A 23,459-nucleotide genomic window follows, 5' to 3' on the forward strand; every position below is an offset into this window, starting at 1 on the left:
CTACTCTTTGTGACTCCATGGAATGCAGTCCACCAGGCTCCTCTGTCCATGGTATTTTCCAAGCAAGAATACTGGAGTGGGTTGCCAGTTTCTACTCCAGGGGAACTTCCTGACCCAGGGATTGAACACAAGTCTCTCACATCTCCTGCATTGGCAGGCAGATTCTTTACCCCTGTGCCACCTGAGAAGCCAAAACCTCTAAATCTTGAAGGAGATTAATTGTATTTCTTTCCTGTTGCTCCAAAAACTTATGTTAATGTGAAGTATCTGTCATGTTTTCATGAGAGATATGTAAGGTTTTTATGTTTTATGTCATGTTGCTCATTTTTTGTGTTTGGGAAATAAAATACCTGTAAGAACCTCTTTTCTTTTATGAGATTCTAGTTTTGGTCACATTATAATGAGTAAGTTTTCTAATTAACCGACTCTCCAGTATATTGAGCTTTCTTCATGGAAACCGATGTTATAGGGTTGGGGTCAGCAAATCTTTTTTGTAATGGCCAAAATAGCAAATATTTCAGACTTTCCTTTCATGTGATCTCTGTTGCAATAATTCATTTGTGCTTGCAAAAGCAACCATAGACAATATCTAAACAAATGAGATTACCTGTCCTCGAATATTACTTTATTCATTAAAAAGGTCATGGTTTGCATCCTTCTGTTCTGGGGAAAGTGAAGTGTAGTCGCTCAGTCATGTCTGACTCTTTGCGACTCTATGGACTGTAGCCTACCAGGCTCCTCCATCCATGGGATTTTCCAGGCAAGAGTTATGCTGGAGAGGGTTGCCATTTCCTTCATCAGGGGATCTTTCTGACCCTAGGATTGAACCCAGGTCTCCCACATTGTAGGCAGACACTTTACTGTCTGAGCCACTCACCAGCGAAGTCCCTATTCTGGGGAAAGTACCTGTAATAGCAGTTCGGAGTTATTTTTAAGAGGTGTTACAATCAAAAAGTGGGTCCTTCTGCAATTATTAACTTCAAAAAACATCAATCAATAGATGTATTTCTTCAAAGTTGCAGGAAGTCTAATGTTTTAAGAAGGTTATTATTATATGTGCTCTTAGTAAGCTAACAATAGAAGAACTCAGAGGTAAGACATGTTTGCAAAATGAATACCCTCATTTAATGACTTTTTTAAAAAAAATTCATCTTCATGTACAAAGTTGTCTTAATGTGGAATGAATCACTATATTATCTAGCTAAATGTTTTCACATTTTGATCTACAGAAGAAGGTGGTTTTGATGGTAAGCAATTAAATCAGGAAATTACTACTTGAGTACAGTTTGGATAATATAAATGTATTGCTCCATGCTTTCCTTCTGGTAATTTAGTGTAAAGAGTCTTACATTCTAATACACTGAGTTCTACCAGGCAGACATACAAAATACTTGAAACCATACAAGTAAATAATTGAGACAGAATAGAGTCAGTAAGAAATTGTCCAGGTCTCAAGTCAATGTACAGGAAGAACACAACATAGATTCAAAAATAGCATTGTTTTTATAGGCCTCCTGAGAAATCTGTATGCAGGTCAAGAAGCAACAGTTAAAACTGGACATGGAACAACATACTGGTTCTAAATTGGGAAAGGAGTACATCAAGGCTGTATACTGTCACCCTGATTATGTAACTTATATGCAGAATGCATTATGCAAAATGCAGGGCTGGATGACGCACAAGCTGAAATCAAGATTGCCAGGAGAAATAACAATAACCTCAGATTCGCAGATGACACCACCCTTATGGCAGAAAGTGAAGAACTGAAGAGCCTCTTGATGAAAGTGAAAGAGGAGAGTGAAAAAGTTGGCTTAAAACTCAACATTCATAAAACTAAGATCATGGCATCTGGTCCCATCACACCATGGCAAAAAGAAGAAGAAACAGTGGCAGACTTTATTTTGGGGGCTCCAAAAATCACTGCAGATGGTGACTGCAGCCATGAAATTAAAGGATATTTGCTCCTTGGAAGAAACACTCTGACCAACCTAGACAGCATATTAAAAAGCAGAGACATTACTTTGCCAACAAAGATACATCTAGTCAAAGCTATGTTTTTTCCAGTAGTCCTGTATGGATGTGAAAGTTGGACTAGAAAGAAAGCTGAGCACCAAAGAATCGATGCTTTTGAACTGTGGTGTTGGAGAAGACTCTAGAAAGTCCCCTGGACTGCAAGGAGATCCAACCAGTCAATCCTAAAGGAAACCAGTCCTGAATATTCATTGGAAGGACTGATGCTGAAGCTGAAACTCTAATACTTGGGGCCACCAGATGCAAACAACTGACTCATTGGAAAAGACCCTGATGATATGAAAGACTGAAGGCAGGAGGAGAAGGGGAAGACAGTGGATGAGATGGTTGGATGTCATCACCAACTCAATGGACGTGAGTGTGAGTAAGCTCCGGGAGTTGGTGATGGACAGGGAAACCTGGTGTGTTGCAGTCCATGGGGTCACAGGGTTGGACACAACTGAGTGATTGAACTGAACTGAAGTTGCTTCAGCCATGTCTGACTCTTTGAAACTCTAAGGACTGTGTGCAACCCAGGCTCCTCTGTCCATGGGATTCTCCAAGCAAGAACATTGGAGTGGGTTGTCATTTCCTATTCCAGGGGATCTTCCCGACCCAAGGATCGAACCTGAGCTCCTATATTTCCAGCATTGGCAGGTGGGTTCTTTACCACTAATGCCACTTGGTCAACTTTACGTTAACCAAACTAGGCAGGACTTGGTTGCAAGGATGCTTCTACTTTAAGCTGACATCACTAACATGCCTTAGCTATTGTAAATGGTGCTGCAATGAACATTGGGGTACATATATCTTTTTCAAATATGGGAAAAATACTTACATTCTTAAAAATTATTGAACTCCTCAAAGAGGTTTTAATATTGTTTATGTATACCTATATTTACTGTATTTGTAATAAAAACAACTTTAAAATATATTATATCAGATCAGATCAGATCAGTCGCTCAGTCATGTCCGACTCTTTGCGACCCCATGAATCACAGCACGCCAGGCCTCCCTGTCCATCACCAACTCCCAGAGTTCACTCAGACTCACGTCCATCGAGTCGGTGATGCCATCCAGCCATCTCATCCTCTGTCGTCCCCTTCTCCTCCTGCCCCCAATCCCTCCCAGCATCAGAGTCTTTTCCAATGAGTCAACTCTTCGCATGAGGTGGCCAAAGTACTGGAGTTTCAGCTTTAGCATCATTCCTTCCAAAGAAATCCCAGGGCTGATCTCCTTCAGAATGGACTGGTTGGATCTCCTTGCAGTCCAAGGGACTCTCAAGAGTCTTCTCCAACACCACAGTTCAAAAGCATCAATTCTTCGGTGCTCAGCCTTCTTCACAGTCCAACTCTCACATCCATACATGACCACAGGAAAAACCATAGCCCTGACTAGACGAACCTTTGTTGGCAAAGTAATGTCTCTGCTTTTGAATATGCTATCTAGGTTGGTCATAACTTTCCTTCCAAGGAATAAGCGTCTTTTAATTTCATGGCTGCAGTCACCATCTAGGACAAAAAAACAAACCCATTACATACTGAAATACATATTACATTGTTAGGGGGTAAAAATGTAATTCTAAAAGAAACAAAAAAAGAATGTTTTATATTTGGCATATATTTTATATAGAAATATATTTCTTTGCTATTTGACTTAATAGAAGGCAGCTGGTTTTATATATCTTCTGCATTTAATCTCTTGATTTTTTTTTCTTTGTGAAATATAAGAATAAAATTGGACCTTGTACAGATATATATTTAGAAAAAGTACAAGTAATATAATAGCTTTTTCAGTTAACTGTGAATATTCTTTGATCCTATACCAGAATTTGACAAGAACATCCTGGGATTTGTAGTATGAAATGTGAAACCAAATCAATGATATTTCTATGCTTTGTTACATTAAAATCTATGGGCTGATTTTTCATTTTGAACAGATCTTTTATCCATGCATAATATGTAACAATATGTCTTGATCATTTGGAAAATATCAATTCATTCAGTTCGGTTCAGTTCAGTTGCTCAGTCGTGTCTGACTCTGCGACCCCATGAATCACAGCACCAAGGCCTCCCTGTCCATCACCAACTCCCGGAGTCTACATCCATACATGACCACTGGAAAAACCATAGCCTTGACTAAACAGACCTTTGTTGGCAAGGTAATGTCTCTGCATTTTAATATGCTATCTAGGTTGGTCATAACTTTCCTTCCAAGAAGTAAGTGTCTTTTAATTTCATGGCCGCAGTCACCATCTGTAGTGATTTTGGAGCCCAAAAAGATAAAAGTCTGACACTGTTTCCACTGTTTCCCCATCTATTTCCCATGGTGTGATGGGACTGGATGCCATGATCTTAGTTTTCTGAATGTTAGCATTAAGCCAACTTTTCCACTCTCCTCTTTCACTTTCATCAAGAGGCTCTTTAGTTCCTCTTCACTTTCTGCCATAAGGGTGGTGTCATCTGCATATCTGAGGTTATTGATATTTCTCCCAGCAATCTTGATTGCAGCTTGTGCTTCCTCCAGCCCAGCGTTTCTCATGATGTACTCTGCATAGAAGTTAAATAAACAGGGTGACAATATACAGCCTTGACGTACTCCTTTTCCTATTTGGAACCAGTCTGTCATTCCATGTCCAGTTCTAACTGTTGCTTCCTGACCTGCATACAGGTTTCTCAAGAGGCAGGTCAGGTGGTCTGGTATTCCCATCTCTTTCAGAATTTCCCAGTTTATTGTGATCCACACAGTCAAAGACGTTGGCATAGTCAATAAAGCAGAAATAGATGTTTTTCTGGAACTCTCTTGCTTTTTCATTAACTTATGTATATTTTCTAAATATTTCATATTTCATTATATGTTCTTTTTAAAATTGTATGTTAGTTTTAAACTCACCATAAATATCTTTAAATACTGGGAAATGATCATATTTATGGAAATGGACACAATTTTTCCAAAATTCCAGTTTCTCTTGGTAACTACTTTTTTCCTTTGGCAACAAATTCTTCAAGTTATTTTCCTCAAATTGATAGACTCACTTCATTTTTCAAAATATGTCTCAAATACCTAAGTATGATTTACTATCATTTGTCTGTAAGTTGCTCTTTCATGCAAAAATGGCTTTCTATGAATTTAAAGTGGGTAACTTAGCTTCCAACTCAAATAATTGCATAAGTGCATTATGAGACAGACATCCTACTTCAGGATGTTGTTAAATGTTTTATGAATAATTCCCATATTAAACCTTAAAAGAATAAAATTAAGATATTGACATTTTATACAAATGTATTATTTTTATACTTGTACCAAGGAGATATATAATTCAAATTAACCTTTTCATGCTGTAACTGAATGCACACAATGCCAATACAAGTTTTGACTACCTTGATTTGTGCAAAGATGTCAGCAGTTTAACACATCATTGCTTCTGTGTTATCAGTGCAAAAGTCAACACAGTGAAGAAGGCAAAGAATGTCTTCTTCCTGGTATGAAAACTGTTTTGACCTGAAAGGGCCTTGAGAATGCCCAAGATTTTATGATTCACACTTTGTGAGTCATTGCACCAAAGGATAAACTGAATTTATGGTACAGCATTTTTTCAATAATTTTCTTAAATATACTTGTATTTGTTATTTTGAATCATTAAGCAATTTCAAAATGTTATCATGTTCTTCCCCAGGGTTGTTTTGTTGGCTTTGATCTAGCACATGCAGTTGGAAATGTTGAACTTCACTTACATGACTGGGGAGTTGATTTTGCCTGCTGGTGCTCCTACAAGGTATCAACAGACTAGTTAATATATTTATATCCTTTTAGTCCACACTAACATTAATCTAAATGTAAAAATGGATCAGTAAAAATGTATTGTAAAATTGTAAAAATGACCAATTTAAAAATTGTAAAAATGACCAATTTAAAAATTGTAAAAATGACCAATTTAAAAATGTATTGTAAAAATTGTAAAAATGACCAGTTTTAGGTATTTGAATTACTTTCCTCCATTTCCTTCATTACTGTATTTTGTGACTTTAGTTAATTGTAGACTCAGTTAATCAATAGTATAGGTTATTATGTTTTGGTATTTCCATCCTTTATAGAGTATTTATTCCTTCAATTCTCTGACTTCTGTGAAAAAATCAGGACGTTCTGGACAATACTTCTATACTTAGAACTTAATTCAAATTTAATCTAGTTTTTTGTTAATATGTTGAGAAATTTCTACATAAGTTAAAGATAATTCTTATGGAATCAACTTTGTATTGACATTTGAAAACAAGTTTATTGACAGGGAGCATAGAAATAGAAGTGATCTTAAGCGTTTTAAAAATATAATATTTTATTATTATTTAAATATTTTGTGGCAAAATAACTGAAATAAATGAGCTTTGAAATCAGATAATTGTCAGTAGAACTGAACTGTTACCTACCAGTTGGGGCAAAAACTGGCCAAAATAGTAATAGCTATTTATTCCTAATTAATAATGCTACATTTCATTGTTTTTCTTTGAACAAAGTAACCCCAAATTCTGTTTTATAATAAAAGTTAAAATAATCACGCATTTTGATCTTATCAAAGTTGATTTCATAACAAAAAAGTCAAATTATTATTTTTATCATGTATATTTAGGCAAACCTACACAGTTTAATTTACTCTCTATCCAGTATTTAAATACAGGAGCAGGAGGTCTTGCTGGTGCCTTTGTCCATGAAAAACATGCCTATACAATTAAACCTGCGTGAGTACTATTTTCAGATTTTCTTTGGTGATGGATAAATGAATTAAATGAATTTGAATTAATTAGTGTGCTAAATTTACATGTGTTCTTTCAGATGCTATCCAATAAGAATCTGGGTTGATTATAATTATTTTACTACTCTGTGAACAATGATATGCTTTATCAGAAATAAACGATTTCCAAAGAGTTCACTTGGTTGAACAAGAAATTTAATCACAAAAGGGAAGCTTCAATGCTAAAAACAAGTCCCTGTAATCATGTAGAGCAGATGGTTTAATGCAAAGAGACTACTTAACTTTTTTTCAAAAATTAGACTTTAGAAAAGTCCAGGTTTCTCACATTGATGAATAAATCAAAGGCAACACAGAGCTGTGCCTAATAGAGCTTAAAAGTAGTACATGATTATTAAAATTACATCTACCTTTAAAGCTGGAAACTTATAATATGGTCTTGTAAGGAATATCTTCTGTCCTAAAAGATTTTATAATCCATGAAAACTAAAGAAGCTGAACGCTGAACAACAGACTGACTACATAAAAGAAATACTCTTCAATTTTTATATAGCACTCTTCATTTTTTAGAGCAAGTATAAATGCAAATGTGATACACCAACAAATTTAACATTTTTATTTGACTGGGGAACTCTTAAGTGTTTCTATTATTTTTATCTGGTATGGAGAAAAAAAAATATTCTGTAAAAAAAAAATCCTTTCAAAATTGTATCAGAATGTGTGTGATGAGGAGACTGTCTAGACTCCTAATAGGTAATATAATAATGTTTGATTAATTTTCCGAATCTTTTCAGTCACTGGCTGAATGGTATAATCTTTATGAGAACTGAAAGTGAATTAGTTATAAAGCTTGGAGCCCCTCACATTTTTGAGATTCTCCATATAAATCATACAAATTTAAGATCATTTTCTACAGCTCATTTAATTATACCTAAATTTCTTCAAGATTTTAAAGTTTTAAAATTCAATAGAGCATTTTTTAGACAGATATTTGTTAGGTACTCATCTACCTTGAATATATTGTCAGGACATTAAATTTCTCCCCTGGTTCCAAATTCTGCAAAGAATATCTTAGCTATGGGCTTCCCTGTTGGCTCAGCAGTAAAGAGTCTGCCTGCCAAGGAGGAGATGCAGTTTCAGTCCCTGGGTCAGGAAGATCCCCTGGAGAAGGAAATGGCAACTCCTTCCAGTATTCTTGCCTGGGAAATCCCACGGACAGAGGAGCTTGGAGGGATACAGTCCATGGTAGTACAGTTGGACACGAACAACTAAACAATGACAACATTAGATTTCTCCCGTTGTCCCAAATTATCTGAAAAGAATCAGATCAGATCAGTCGCTCAGTCGTGTCCGACTATTTGTGACCCCATGAATCACAGCACGCCAGGCCTCCCTGTCCATCACCAACTTCCAGAGTTCACTCAGACTCACGTCCATCGAGTCAGTGATGCCATCCAGCCATCTCATCCTCTGGCGTCCCCTTCTCCTCCTGCCCCCAATCCCTCCCAGCATCAGAGTCTTTTCCAATGAGTCAACTCTTCACATGAGGTGGCCAAAGTACTGGAGTTTCAGCTTTAGCATCATTCCTTCCAAAGAAATCCCAGGGCTGATCTCCTTCAGAATGGACTGGAATATAAAATGTATATTATAGGACTACCATGCAAGTTTTAAAAGGTCTGGGTTTTTTTTCATTTATAAACAACCCCATTGATAACATTTTACCTAGCCTAAGTGTTTTCCACATAGATGGTATGTAAGATACTGCCTGCCTTTGTGTGAAAACTCGCCACCCTGAGCATTTCCAACTCTCCACTTATTTAAACTGCACTAGAGAAATCGGCAAAGGGAAGCAGGGATATGGTAAGTAATGTACACAAATTCTAGAGAATGCAAGCACTAGCAGTTAAACTCTGATTTCGCAGCATCTCTATTACACTTCAGAGTTCTTTCACCATTATTTGCCCTTCATGGATGAGGAACAAGAGAGAGCAGAAGGGTTGTAGTGTGCCTGCATGTGCCTCATCTTCTAGAATCTCAACATCCTCTAGACCCAGTGAGTGAAGTCACTCAGTCGTGTCCAACTCTTTGTGACTCTATGGACTGTAGCCTACCAGGTTCGTCTGTACATGGAATTTTCCAGGCAAGAATACTGGAGTTGATTGCCATTTCCTTCTCCAGTAGGTAAGTGTTAAGTCTGTGCTCCCAGGAGAAAGACCATACAGACAGAGCAGATTTACATTCTAACCTGACCACTCACCTGCTGGTCCTGAAGAATGTTCTTGATTTCTCAGTGTTCTAGTCTCTTGATAAAGAGAACATAAGTATATACCTCATAGAAAGTTATCATGAGGTTAAAATAGGATAATGCATGTAAAACAGCACAGCCACTGAAGCATGATAGGTGATCCATACATCTAGGGTAAGTATCTTTTTGCCTTGCTATGAAGTTGCATGTTAACTTGTAGAATTTTGCCTAGTAGAGATCATTTCTCCTCAAGCAGGAAACATACCCTTAAAGGTTATGGTTTGTGACCTTTGGGATATTAAAGAATTTTGTACCTATGGCCAAACTCAGACTGAGCCTGTAAGCCTCTATTCCTGGAATCCTGTCTGATACTGGCCTCACCATCTTACTGGCTTATCTGCTAATTATGAGTTGATTGAGATCTTTATATGTGTTCATGTTATATTTATACAAGAGCCATGTTTGTACAGTCTTCTATTTGTACAGTTTGAAAATCACATGCTATTAACTTCTGTTGCATTTTAAGTATCTAGTTTGGAGATCAACAAGACTCAAACCAGTCTGACTCAGGTAGTCCTTCTTACAGGAAACACTGGTTGTTGTTTCTTTGTTTATCAGTTGTTAAAGTTTCTTTTTATGTGACATTAGAGGGACTAGTTCCAATAATACCAACTTCTACCCTAAGTGCAATGTAACTACTGTTAACTTCATGAAGTAAACTTTGTGCTTAAAAAAAGGGTGACATCTAGTGGCTAAACATGTTATTTCAAATAAATAGTACACATAACTTTTCCTGGTCCATTCATTCTTTATCTATACTTAAAGTATAATTTTTTTTCTATCATTTGACCATATATTTTTAGTGCAATAATTGTGTAGCCACAGCCTTTGATAAAGAGGTAGGACAGGATGGAGGTGGAAGTTAACATTAGGTGCATTTTAGGTACAATGTTAAACAAAATGCATAAATGTTTATCAAGGTTGAGAAGAAGGGTACTATGTGAGTGGATCCTGGAACTTGTAACCCTGAATTCTGAAAGTTTAATATTAGGTGAATAATTTCAAAATATCTTTTATATGATGTTCCCATTAGCAACTGGCAGATTACATCTGTACCAAGAAATTTCACCATTTTTTGTTTGTTTATTTAAATAGGCATTTTGGCCATTGTTCAAAATTGGTGACCTAAGACTTTTTCCAAGAACACTTTGTCAATAAAAATAATGAGTAGACCAGTGTCAATCTAATGTATTAAGCTTTATAATTCAAATCATTAATCTCAGCTATAATTTGACCTCTTCCTAGTTTATCATCATGTTTTTCCCATTCTAGTATCATATTCTAAACCTTATATGTAGCTAAGAATTATACTAAATAAGGACTGGTTCTGAGTAAATGTCATCTTGTGTTTTTTGTACTTCATGTCTGACAATTTTAGTGTATACAGTTAATAATTATCGCTCTGCACTATGAAGGAATTACTTTTAGCTGTAAGAATTCAAACGTTAGAAACATATCACCTTTTAAAGAAATCCTTCAAGTGAAAGCATTAATCGCTCAGTCATATCCAACTCTTTGCGACCCCATGGACTGTAGCCTGCCAGACTCCTCTGTCCATGGGGTTTTCCAGGCAAGAAAATATTACTGGAGTGGGAGCCATTCCCTTCTCCAGGGGAATCTTCCTGACCCAAGGATAGAAACCAAGTCTCCTGCATTTCAGGTCCTTAAAAATCTTGCATTTTTATTTTAAATTTATAAGTGTTGACCTTTCTGAAAGACTTTAGATCAATACTTAATTTTTTATTTTAGAAGATTCAAACATATGTGAAGCCTGTAAAATGATTCTTTTGTAAAAGTCCACAGACTGCAATTCAAGACACCACCCATCGCTTCTTGGTGTTTTTAGAGAGACTCTAGCAAGAAACAGGAGTAAGTTATTAAGATTCTTTCTGTGGCTTACTTTTTTTTTTACTCTATCCAGTGAAATCATACATACTAGAAAATTGCTGTTCTTCACTTTCCATGCTGGCATAAAGAATCTTTCAAATGCTCTTATATATTAGCTCTCCTGAAATTCTTGCTTCCCCTAGTATTTTTTTTTAAGTTTTTTAAGTGGTCAAGAATGGAGGCTACTGATAATTTTTTGAAAATGTTAGAATTTCAAATCATGCCAATACATTTCCATAAACAGTTAGAGGTATTTGATTGAAGGCTTTAAGTAGAGATGACATTTTTAAGGCTTTATTAAGAGCTTGAGTCATCTCCTTTATTGTAATAAGTAATTTGCAGGTTAAAAAGAACCAGCAGAAGAGGCTGGCTGCATCAGTGCCTGGGAAAGGAAAATTTTAAACTCAGAAGTATAGATTATTACTACTATTATTATTATTTGGGAACTTAAAAAATAGACACATAAAACAACATACGGAGAAGGCAATGGCACCCCACTCTAGTACTCTTGCCTGGAAAATCCCATGGATGGAGGAGCCGGTAGGCTGCAGTCCATGGGGTCACTAAGAGTCGGACATGATTGAGACTTCACTTTCACTTTTCACTTTCATGCATTGGAGAAGGAAATGGCAACCCACTCCAGTGTTCTTGCCTAGAGAATCCCAAGGACAGGGGAGCCTGGTGGGCTTCCGTCTATGGGGTCGCACAGAGTTGGACACGACTGAAGCGACTTAGCAACAGCAGCAGCAGCAAAACAACATAAGAAAGTCTAAGAAAGGATAAAAATAAGCATCAAGAAAATTTATAAAAATGGCTTAAAAATTATAAGCATGTTTCACGCTTGACCCAACAGAACAATTAATGTTATAGAGAGAGATCATCTACTTGTTCTGGAGTGTGATGATGATATATCTGATTGTACTTCCTTCCCCAGGCAATGCTGGAGAATACCACAAACCCAAACTCATCTATAACTTAAACCCTGTTTTGGTTTCTGTGATTCTTTCTGACTTACTAATTATCACAGCTTTTTCTAGTATCTATATAAGGTTTTGGTATTAAAGACTGGCAGAATGAGGGAGTGTCGGTGGTGGTAGCAAGGTGGGTGAATTCACCAGACCCCAGATACTTGCAAATGGGATAGGCCAGTATCAATGTATTTCTCAGTGAAAGTTTTCACAGAATCCTTAGTTAAACTATGACTCAGACCTCCCAGGGCATTTATTCTATGCATTTAGCTTGTTTTTAACTGGAGTTAGATGTTCAGTATGAATTAACGTGGATGGCATCTTAGCCACAACTTCCTGCCCTGTCAGACAGCCATATTACATGTACTTGGCCACCCCTTTGTCCTTAATGTTGCCTCCCACAACCCTACGTTACCTCCCACAGCCCTAATCTTCCAGTGTATCAGTTCCCCTTGCTTCTGTTCCAATGTATGCGATTGCTTTTCTGTACCTGATAAGTTTACTCTTTCACTTTTTCATTGATTCCCTCAATGCCTCAACCCTTGGTCCTTTTAACTCAGGTGTATCTCATCCTCTGTAATGATGTCAAAAACAGACATTTGCAGAAGATATCAACTGTATTTCTAGCTTTATGACTTGCTTACTTTCTATCCCTTACTTTTATCTGATTGCAAATTGCAAGAGCTTCTGATTATCAAAGTATTATTCTAATCCCGAAAGATACATGACAATGTAGGAAAGTAAAAACTGTGAACTACTCACTTATAAAATTAACCTTTACCAAACACCCTTTCTCAATTAGTATTAACATTTATCTCTATGCATTATTATAAAAAATATTTTGGTCTCTTGCTGATTATAGAATGTTATAACATAGTAAAAATTTTTTGCAAATGAATTGTAAAGTAAAATTTTTCAAGAGATTCAGCATTTCATGATGCAAGTTATACTGAAGAACTGCTGAATCACAAAATCATGAACAATGAGAATATGTTAGAGTCAAAAGCATTAACAAATGAAGTAGAGGAAATTAGGCATGGTAATTCAAAATCAAATGACTTGAATATGAGGGATTAAGAGGAACTGATGAATGCTTCAAAACTTTTGTGGAAATGATCATCTTTATGTTCATGCTAAAAAGTTAAATATAACACAAAAAAGATTGCTACCATGACATTTGTCAAGCACACCAAAAAAAAAATCAACATTTGATTTACTATTCATTCTTTTTAATAATTTGCATATTATGATTTTAATGTAAGTTTTGTCAAATTAAAAATTAAATTTGTTATACAATTTAAAGTTTTATTTTTCAAAAGCATCCCAATCAAATCTTTTATTTTTTTCCTTCATTATTTACTACAAAAGTATGGTTACTGGTTTAAAATAGTTCTATTTTAAAAGACCTTTTCCCAGTTTTCCATGTGTGCTCAGTTGCTCAGTCATACCTAACTCTGAGACCCCATGGACTCTAGCCCATCAGGATCCTTAATCCGTGGAATTATCCCAGCAAGCATACTGGAGTGGGTTGCCATTTTCTCCTCTGTGGGATCTTCCCCCACCCAGGGATCAAACCCAAGGCTCCTGCAGTTCCTGCACTGGCAGGTGGATTCTTTAAAATGAAAGTCGCTTAGTCCTGTCCGACACTTCATGACCCCATGGACTATACAGTCCATGGAATTCTCCAGGCCAGAATACTGGAGTAGGTAGCCTTTCCCTTCTCCAGGAGATCTTCCCAAATCAGGGAGGTCTCCCATATTGCAGGCAGATTCTTTACCAGGTGAGTCACAAAGGAAGCCTAGCAAATAATGAGGACTTCTAATATATCCATGTATCTTTCCAATCTTATGAATTAAGCATGATGGAGCTTCCATTTTATCCTACTCCAACACAAATAGCCTTTCTAAGGTGCTCACTGCTTTATCAAGTAAAGAGAATGTTTCTCAGTCATTTGAGGAGGCATGAGCAAATATAACCAACCTTTATTTTTGTACAGGAAGCTTTCATAGATAGAAATAAATACAGGATGCTGCATTTTTTTTAAATCATACAACCCATTTGGAAAGATGTTGTTTCAATAGTTGAATAAACAATTTAAATGATAGGTAATATAGGGTTAGAATATGTGCCACAAGGCAATTCCTAAATAACTGCTGGGTGAATTCTCATGTGTCACCGTAGGAACAGTGAAGGGATAGGTAACTCAGAGCTCCTTTGGACAAGCTTGAAGAAGTTTGTGGTGAAATTTACAGATACTGTTCCTCTGCAAAATGGAATGCTATGTTAACTAAGTGCATAAATTTAATCTCTTACTTTGAAAGCTGAAATTGTTGCCTATGAGAGAGATTTCACTCGATTAGTTTCATAAATCTAAGGAAGTATAATGAATTACTTAAATGGCCTTTCTTTAAAGGATATGTCAAGTGATCTTTTTATACACTTGATAGAATTCTTATGGAATCTGAGTTATTGACTTAACATTTAAAAGTCTGCCTAGGATCATAATCTTGCTCTTTATCTCTTTTCTACAGTATTTTAGAAATTAAAAACAGTAGTAAAAGCAGGTTTGCTTCATAGTCTCACTTAGTTCCAGAGCCATGCTCATGAGTGGCTTATACCTATGAGAAATCCTAGTCTCCAAATCATCAGTGTAAAGGATCCAAAGGAAGACAATATGATTGGAGAAAACTCACCTATGGATTCATGACACATAAATCATTCCTATCTTCATTCAGAAACCATTTTAGATCAATAATTCTAAAAAGACTCCTCACCTTCAAAGCTTGAATTTTTTATTCTGCAAATCATCCAGATAATTTTTGAGTGTAGTGAATTTAAGCTGTGATCATAAAAATAATGTTTATGCACTGAGGAATGATCACAGTTAAGAATAATTTCAGTAAATAATCTGATTTTCTCAACTCAAGAGATAAGGGAATCCTGACTCTTAAAACAGGAAGAGTAATTATCAGTATAAAACTGCATTAAAGTCAATGTTGTTTGCAAATCACTATTCTCAGATAATGATGACATAATCACTAATATGAGAAAATTGAAGTCCTTTGAAGCCTCAAAATTTATTTTCTCTTCAAAAATTGCAGTCTAGTGTCCCTGAAGATTTATCAGGTCAGTGAATCCTTTAGACACAAAATATAAACTTGTCAAAGAGCTTCAGCTCTTGTTTTAATTACTTCAAGTTTTGTCCCTAAAATGACCTTCAGAATATGAAAAGTTTCTTTTTTAATATAAAATATGAAGAGCAATGGCAACCCACTACAGTACTATTGCTTGGAAAATCCCATGGACGGAGGACCCTGGCAGGCTGCAGTCCATGAGGTCGCTAAGAGTCGGACACGACTGAGCGACTGGACTTTCACTTTTCACTTTCATGCATTGGAGAAGGAAATGGCAACCCACACCAGTGTTCTTGCCTGGAGAATCCCAGGGATGGGGCGCCTGGTGGGCTGCCGTCTATAGGGTTGCACAGAGTCAAACACGACTGAAGCGACTTAGCAGCAGCATTACTAAACTTTATTTGTTCTTGTTGAGAAAACACATGTATCCATCTGACTCTATAAGAGGTGCAGTGATACATGTTGTGTGGGGCAGCGTGGGAAACTACTCATTGCACATGAGCCACTGGGTCCTGCTGCTTCCAAGACTGAGCTGGGCTAACATCACAGGCCACAAAAATGCTTGTAACGCATAACTCAAAACAAAGGTCTGAATTCCTATGAATCAGTTTCTCTTTGGTCACTTCTTTTTAACTCCACCCCAGAGGAGAGAATTTGATTGAGTGGAAATTATCCTTTTATCTAGTGTTGAGGTTTGTCTTCATCATGATAAATTCATGTAAAGATAGATTGCCTTTACTCTCTTCTAAATCTCTGTTCCAATCAGATTTGGTCAAAGTCTCAGAAGATTTGGCATTAGTATGGAAACCTAGACAGAAAATGACCATTTGAATCTTTTTTTTTTTAAGGGTGCCTGTGATCTTTGTGAGAATCCATTTTAGTATGTCCATTGTGATGGTTTGAAAAATTGACCATAACATAATTCTAAATGTTAAAGTACAGGACATTGTCCTTCTGATCTTCCTTTATTATCATAATCCACAATGCCCGAGAACATATATATATATATATATATATATATATATATATATATTTTTATTTTGTTGTTGAATACATGGCTCTTTCTTTACTTTCAGCATAATAGACAAACCATCTTCTAGCATATGAAAGTATTTCTACTTTGCAAGTTACTCTGAAGTGAGTATGATTTTCAAAATACTGTCAAATTAAATATGCATTTCCATATGCTTCTACAAAGACTAAATATATCCATGAAACCAGCTATAGACAACTTTAAAAATCCTTCATGAGTATTTTAATCAACTTTAATCAACATTGCAAATAGTTCTTTCTAAAGTCCTAAGTTCAGAAATCTTGATGTGTTTTATGATTTTAGCACCAATATCACCATAGAGGATTATAAACCAATATTTTAAAATAATAGTAGATTTCAAGAAATGATAAGCAGAAAATTTTTATTAATGAAGCTTTCACACCAATAAAATATTGATTTAGCTCATGTAAGGACAACATACTATTCTGAATCTTCAGGAAACAATTTTCAATAACCAAAATTTATAATATCAGGAATTTTTGTAACTATGTTTATCATACTGTTAGCTCACTGGGCATATTTTAACAAGCCTTCTTTTGAGTAAGATTTGAAGATGTAATTGAATATGTATCAGAACCAAGTAAAGCACTCTCTCATAATGATATTTCCATATGATTGGGCAAATGAGTGGATGAAAAGGAATTGAATCCCCATAACTCCTCAAACTCCTTCCCAAAACAGCATTAAATCAGTTGACTTAGAACAGAGCAGAGCAATTGTGAATACTTTTTTCTTTTTTTTTTTTTTAACAAATTAAGAATTGATAAAGACCTTCTTTACTAAGAGTGAGTTGGTAATATTTTACCTATCTAATGTTATGGCCATACTGAGCCTTGAAATAGTCATGCTTGGAAACTCATTGCTGACAAGGAATGAATGCACGATTCACAAGCTGAAACATCCCATTTTGTCAAGATTTTCATCGTCATTAGCACCTTTGAATCTGTTCTATCACTTAGCCATAAGTTTACTTTTCCTTCAAATATGCTCTTTACTAACTGCTTAGATTTAGATTCTCACTGCTCCTTCTTTTATTTTTAGTTGAGCTTCTGTTTTTGTTTTTGTCGTTTGTTATAGTTTATATCTACTGCTTTCCCTGATCCTCATTCCTATACAGTAGCTCCACCTTTCCTATTCTAATATCAACTTGAACTTTAGCAATTTTGTTCCTCTTTCCCAAGCCTTTCTTCTCCTTCTGCATGGTAGCTTAACAATATTAATGCTTCACTGGGAGAGATGACCTAAAAATTTACTGGGATACTTATGTACTGTGCAACCATGCTCATGTCATACCCACTGATCTTACTTCCCTGAAGGCAAGTTGCTCAGACCACCCTTGTTTGCATTTGGCATACAACTGGATTGCTTGCTGAGAAAAGACTGTCAGTGGAGGCGGAAGAAACACCTTGGCCGATTATAGAGGGATAGAGCTTCAGTCAGTTCAGTTCAGTTTAGTTCAATCGCTCAGTCATGTCCGACTCTTTGCGACCCCATGAACCGCAGCACACCAGGCCTCCCTGTCTGTCACCAACTCCCGGAGTTCATTCAAACCCATGTCCATCGACTCGGTGATGCCATCCAACCATCTCATCCTCTGTCGTCCCCTTCTCCTCCTGCCCTCAATCTTTCCCAGCATCAGGGTCTTTTCAAATGAGTCAGCTCTTCGCATCAGGTGGCCAAAGTACTGGAGTTTCAGCTTCAACATCAGTCCTTCCAATGAACAACCAGGACTGATCTCCTTTAGGATGGACTGGTTGGATCTCCTTGCAGTCCAAGGACTCTCAAGAGTCTTCTCCAACACCACAGTTTAAAAGCATCAATTCTTCAGTGCTCAGCTTTCTTTATAGTCCAACTCTCACATCCATACATGACCACTGGAAAAACCATAGCCTTGACTAGATGGACCTTTGTTGGCAAAGTAAAGTCTTTGCTTTTTAATATGCTGTCTAGGTTGGTCATAACTTTCCTTCCAAGGAGTAAGCGTCTTTTAATTTCATTGCTGCAATCACCATCTGCAGTGATTTTGGAGCCCCAAAAAATAGTCTAATACTGTTTCCACTGTTTCCCCATCTATTTGCCATGAAGTGATAGGACCAGATGCCATGATCTTAGTTTTCTGAATGTTGGGTTTTAAGCCAACTTTTTCACTCTCCTCTTTCACTTTCATCAAGAGGCTCTTTAGTTCCTCTTCACTTTCTGCCATAAGGGTGGTGTCATCTGCATTTCTGAGGTTGTTGATATTTCTCCCGGCAATCTTGATTGCAGCTTGTGCTTCTTCCAGCCCAGCGTTTCTCATGATGTACTCTGCATATAAGTTAAATAAGCAGGGTGATAATATACAGCCTTGACATACTCCTTTTCCTATTTGGAACCAGTCTGTTGTTCTATGTCCAGTTCTAACGGTTGCTTCCTGACCTGCATACAGGTTTCTCAAGAGGTAGGTCAGGTGGTGTGGTATTCCCATCTCTTTCAGAATTTTCCACAGTTTATTGTGATCCACACAATCAAAGGCTTTGGCATAGTCAATAAAGCAGAAATAGATTTTTTCTGGAATCCTTTTCCTTTTTCAATGATCCAGTGAATGTTGGCAATTTGATCTCTGGTTCCTCTGCCTTTTCTAAAACCAGCTTGAACATCTGGAAGTTCATGGTTCATATATTGCTGAAGCCTGGCTTGGAGAATTTTAAGCATTACTTTACTGGCGTGTGAGATACAGTAACTTGGAATAACTAAAAAGAAAGACAGGAAAAAAGGTGTATAATTGTACATGAAAAGAAGTTAATATTGTCACTGAACATTATGGAAAAATTTGACTTATAATCCTTTCAGGTATGGCTGAATTATGTCCCTGTACCACATTTACATTCATTAAAGAAACAATTATTGAACATCTACTATAATCCAGGCATTTAAAAAAAATCTTTCGGATATATGGATAAATAAAGCACAGAATCCTTCCTCTTATAGAGTTTACATTCCATTAAGGACAGACGGAGTATGTACAGAGCAAACTGCATGATACATTTAAAATTGATAAGTCCTATGGATAATTGGAAAAACAGGACAGAAAAGGGGGTATAAGAATAATCTAGAAAACTTGGCCATGCACAGTATTCAAAAAGCATTCAAGAAGGCTCATCATTGGGAAATATGATATGGATGAAGAGGTGAAGGAGGTGTGCCAAACAATTATTTAGTGAAGAGGGTTCCAGGCAGTGGGAGTATTTTATCAAAAGCTCAAAGACATGAGTGTGTTGAGAAAGCCAGCATGGCTGGAGCAGATTGAGCAAATTGTATATTAGTGAGACAAAGTGGTCCAGGCTTGGGATCCATTCCTATTTTGCCTGAAAAGTGGCATGATATAGAAAATTTTAAATGATCATTCTGGTGGCTTTCTTGGGAACAGGTTGTAAGAGGGTAATGGTGGTCTTTGGAAAACCTGTGGGGGAGCCATTGAGGAAAGAAGACAAGAGGTGACAACAATTTAAAGCAGGGGAGCAGCAGAGGAAGTGCTGAGACGTTTGTAGGCTTCTCGGGCTTCCCTGATGTCTCAGACAGTAAAGAATCCACCTGCAATGCAGAAGACCTGGGTTCGATCCCTGAGTTGGGAAGATCCCCTGGAGAAGGACATAGAACCCCAGTCCAGTATTCTTGCCTGGAGAATCCCCATGGACAGAGAAGCCTGGCATGCTATACTGCAGGGGGTCACAAAGAGTTAGACATGACTGAGCAAATGAACTGGCAGGACGTAGAGAAAAGTTTGGCTAGAGGGACAGGAATGAGGGGAGAATTAAAGACTTACGTCTGTTCAAATGATGCTAAGTTACTCAAATGGCACACCATTGTTTCATTTATCAACTACAAACATATTTCTTGAGCATCTACTAGGCAAAGCAGTATGAAAACACTGGGAATTCAGAAATATCGTCTTGGAATTTATCATTCAGTGTGACAGGGAAAAGAGAGAGAGAAATTGGAGAAACCTATTCCTATTGACTGGAGAAATCCTAACTTTTAGTCAGACTGAAAGGGAACAGGCAGGATCATCGAGGTCCTTGTGTTTCAAGTTAGAGGTTTTGATTTTTATCTTAAAAACAAAGGGGCTCAAGTCTCAACACCTTTCCAGGTCTTGGTTTAATTATGGGAAAAATAAATAGTTACACCTGGACATCTCTAAGATTCGCTTCCAGTTTTTAAACTCTGATTCTCTAGGAATAAATATGAAGCTTTGAAAAAGGCAAACTGCTGATAAGGATAACTCAGAAACTAAAACCAGTTTAATGGAAATCTATGCATATTTATGAGTCTGATGACCCTCTTCCCTTCCTTTTTTTTTTTTTTTTTTTGTAATAGGTGGATACAGTAAAGCCCAGTAAGTTGAGATAAATTTGTAACAAACTTTACTGTAATCTTCTCATCTTTGTCTTTTCTCAAGTATGAAAGAGTGCCCTCTTCCCATTTCTTAAAGTTCAGCTGCCAAAAAATTTTATTATGAAAATTAAGACTATATAAAAGCGATGTGAATGAATAAATTTCTCATTATGTCCTGAATGAATAAATTTCTCATTATGTCCTGAATGAATAAATTTCTCATTATGTCCTGAATAAAACAACCTTTAAGAAACTTTTGATTCTGTGAAACTTGATTATTTGATGAGGATTTTAAGTACTACCCTTTGACTTGAGGTTAGTTTATAGAAGTGAAGAAAGAAATCACAACCCACTACAGTATTCTTGCCTGGAGAATTCCACAGACGGAGGAGCCTGGCGGGCTATAGTCCATGGGGTTACAAAGAGTCAGACAAGACTGAGTCACCAACACACACACACACACACACACTAGCTTTTAGAGGACATTAGGATATGACAGGCATTCAAACTTATCTGCAATTGCTATTACAGATTTTGTTTAAAAATAATTGTGCTATACCCCAAATGTTCTATTTTTTATAATGCTGTAACAGTTTTGTTGATTCAACACATTTTTTGAAGTCATGTAAGCAGTAAGACAATTGTATTTAGTTCTAACTTGTGACCTCAAGAGACAAAGAGAGAAAGAAAAATAAGAGAAGAGGGGTGGGAGGGTAGGAAAAAAGAAAATGAGGAAAAGGGAAGAGAAGATGTAAAGGAAAAGGGAAAAAAGAAGAAACTTGCTCCCAATCAAGTTTACATTTCTAAGCACAGACTTAAATTATTAAATGTATGGTAATAAACTGCCAAATAAAGGACATTATGAAAGCAGTTTTTATGCAAATATATTTTCTTAGAAAAGACTGTGATCTAATTTCTTTGTATGTTGGATTGTGTTCCAATGATTAATTGCATTTTTAACAGAAGTCAGGAAAACTGGTGTAAGCTGTTTTGTTTAGTTTTGGTGAGTTATGGAGTGAGGAGAGGTAAGGGGCTTGCAGAATAATTTGAACTAATTCAGTGCATGAAATATTTACGGATTCATACTGGAGATTCTGCCATTAAAGGCTTGCTAAGGAGATCAAGGAGCATTTGGATATTTCATTTTATAACTCTTAGCATCCAAAATTATATTCAGTGGATCCCTGGTGGTTTCCTCTTACTGAATCTGAATATCACGTCTCAAAGATGCCTTTATTATAAGTGCTGCTTTCCATTTGATAATACTTATTTGAAAATCCTTTTAGGAAATTTATGATGTTCAAAGAACAAAAAGCCTATTAAAATCTTTACTTTTTTATTATTTATTGGATCTCTTCCAACAACTTCTCTCAAAATTCTGCTAATATCTTCATTCCAAGTAAATTAACTCCCTGTTTGATTTTTAATTTTTGATGGCAAGAGATTAAAATTTCTATCCAAGTATGATGATATAGCATCTTAATTGTTATTATTCATATTCAGCTCATAGATATGTTTTATCAGCCTGTTGTGATAATAGCTACTTATAACCTAATTTAATGGTTTTTAATTTTACTTCATTAGCTTTAGAATATTTGCTTATTAGAATTCATGCTAAAGTTTCATTTATTTTTTTAATTTTCTTCATTATATATATATATTTTTTTTAATTTTATTTTATTTTTAAACTTTACAATATTGTATCGGTTTTGCCAAATATTGAAATGAATCTGCCACAGGTATACATGTGTTCCCCATCCTGAACCCTCCTCCCTCCTCCCTCCCCATACCCTCCCTCTGGGTCGTCCCAGTGCACCAGCCCCAAGTATCCAGTATCGTGCATCGAACCTGGACTGGCGACTCGTTTCATATATGATATTATATGTATTTCAATGCCATTCTCCCAAATCATCCCACCCTCTCCCTCTCCCACAGAGTCCAAAAGACTGTTCTACACATCAGTGTCTCTTTTGCTGTCTCGTACACAGGGTTATTGTTACCATCTTTCTAAATCCCATATATATGCATTAGGATACTGTATTGGTGTTTTTCTTTCTGGCTTACTTCACTCTGTATAATAAGCTCCAGTTTCATCCACCTCATTAGAACTGATTCAAACGTATTCTTTTTAATGGTTGAGTAATACCCCATTGTGTATGTGTACCACAGCTTTCTTATCCATTCATCTGCTGATGAGCATCTAGGTTGCTTCCATGTCCTGGCTGTTATAAACAGTGCTGCGATGAACATTGGGGTACATGTGTCTCTTTCCCTTCTGGTTTCCTCAGTGTGTATGCCCAGCAGTGGGATTGCTGGATCATAAGGCAGTTCTATTTCCAGTTTTTTAAGGAATCTCCACACTGTTCTCCATAGTGGCTGTACTAATTTGCATTCCCACCAACAGTGTAAGAGGGTTCCCTTTTCTCCACACCCTCTCCAGCATTTATTGCTTGTAGACTTTTGGATCGCAGCCATTCTGACTGGCGTGAAATGGGACCTCATAGTGGTTTTGATTTGCATTTCTCTGATAATGAGTGATGTTGAGCATCTTTTCATGTGTTTGTTAGCCATCTGTATGTCTTCTTTGGAGAAATGTGTGTTTAGTTCTTTGGCCCATTTTTTGATTGGGTCATTTATTTTTCTGGAATTGAGCTGTAGGAGTTGCTTGTATATTTTTGAGATTAGTTGTGTGTCAGTTGCTTCATTTGCTATTATTTTCTCCCATTCTGAAGGCTGCCTTTTCACCTTGCTTATAGTTTCCTTTGTTGTGCAGAAGCTTTTATTACATTTCTTTTGCATTTTGATTTACCTTTCCTGTATTCCAAGTGGTGAGGGTTTTAAAATGAATTTAACTTTCCCAGAAGTTTTTTGAAATGTATTTTGAGGTTGAATAAATATTCTTTGAAATAATCATTTCTTTAATGACTTTAAACAGTCCCCATTTCATCTGTTGAGGCTTCAAGGTGCAATATATGATTGATATGCT

At 36.5% G+C, this 23,459-nt stretch overlaps 1 protein-coding gene across 4 annotated transcripts in view; it reads left to right on the forward strand.

The window, feature by feature from the left end:
* KYNU (kynureninase) overlaps window positions 1-23,459 on the forward strand; it is a 124,501-nt gene that overhangs the window by 74,118 nt on the left and 26,924 nt on the right. For all 4 annotated transcript variants that reach the window (XR_011468002.1, XM_014478136.2, XM_070389871.1 and 1 more), the window contains exons 9-10: window positions 5,687-5,785; window positions 6,670-6,743. Coding sequence is in view for 3 of the 4 variants with exons in the window: in XM_014478136.2 (XP_014333622.2) it covers window positions 5,687-5,785; window positions 6,670-6,743 (173 nt within the window). In the remaining variant the exon portion in view is untranslated. The remainder of the gene's footprint in view (window positions 1-5,686; window positions 5,786-6,669; window positions 6,744-23,459) is intronic.

Source organism: Bos mutus, chromosome 2, assembly GCF_027580195.1.
Source record: "Bos mutus isolate GX-2022 chromosome 2, NWIPB_WYAK_1.1, whole genome shotgun sequence".
Taxonomy (NCBI): Eukaryota; Metazoa; Chordata; class Mammalia; order Artiodactyla; family Bovidae; genus Bos; species Bos mutus.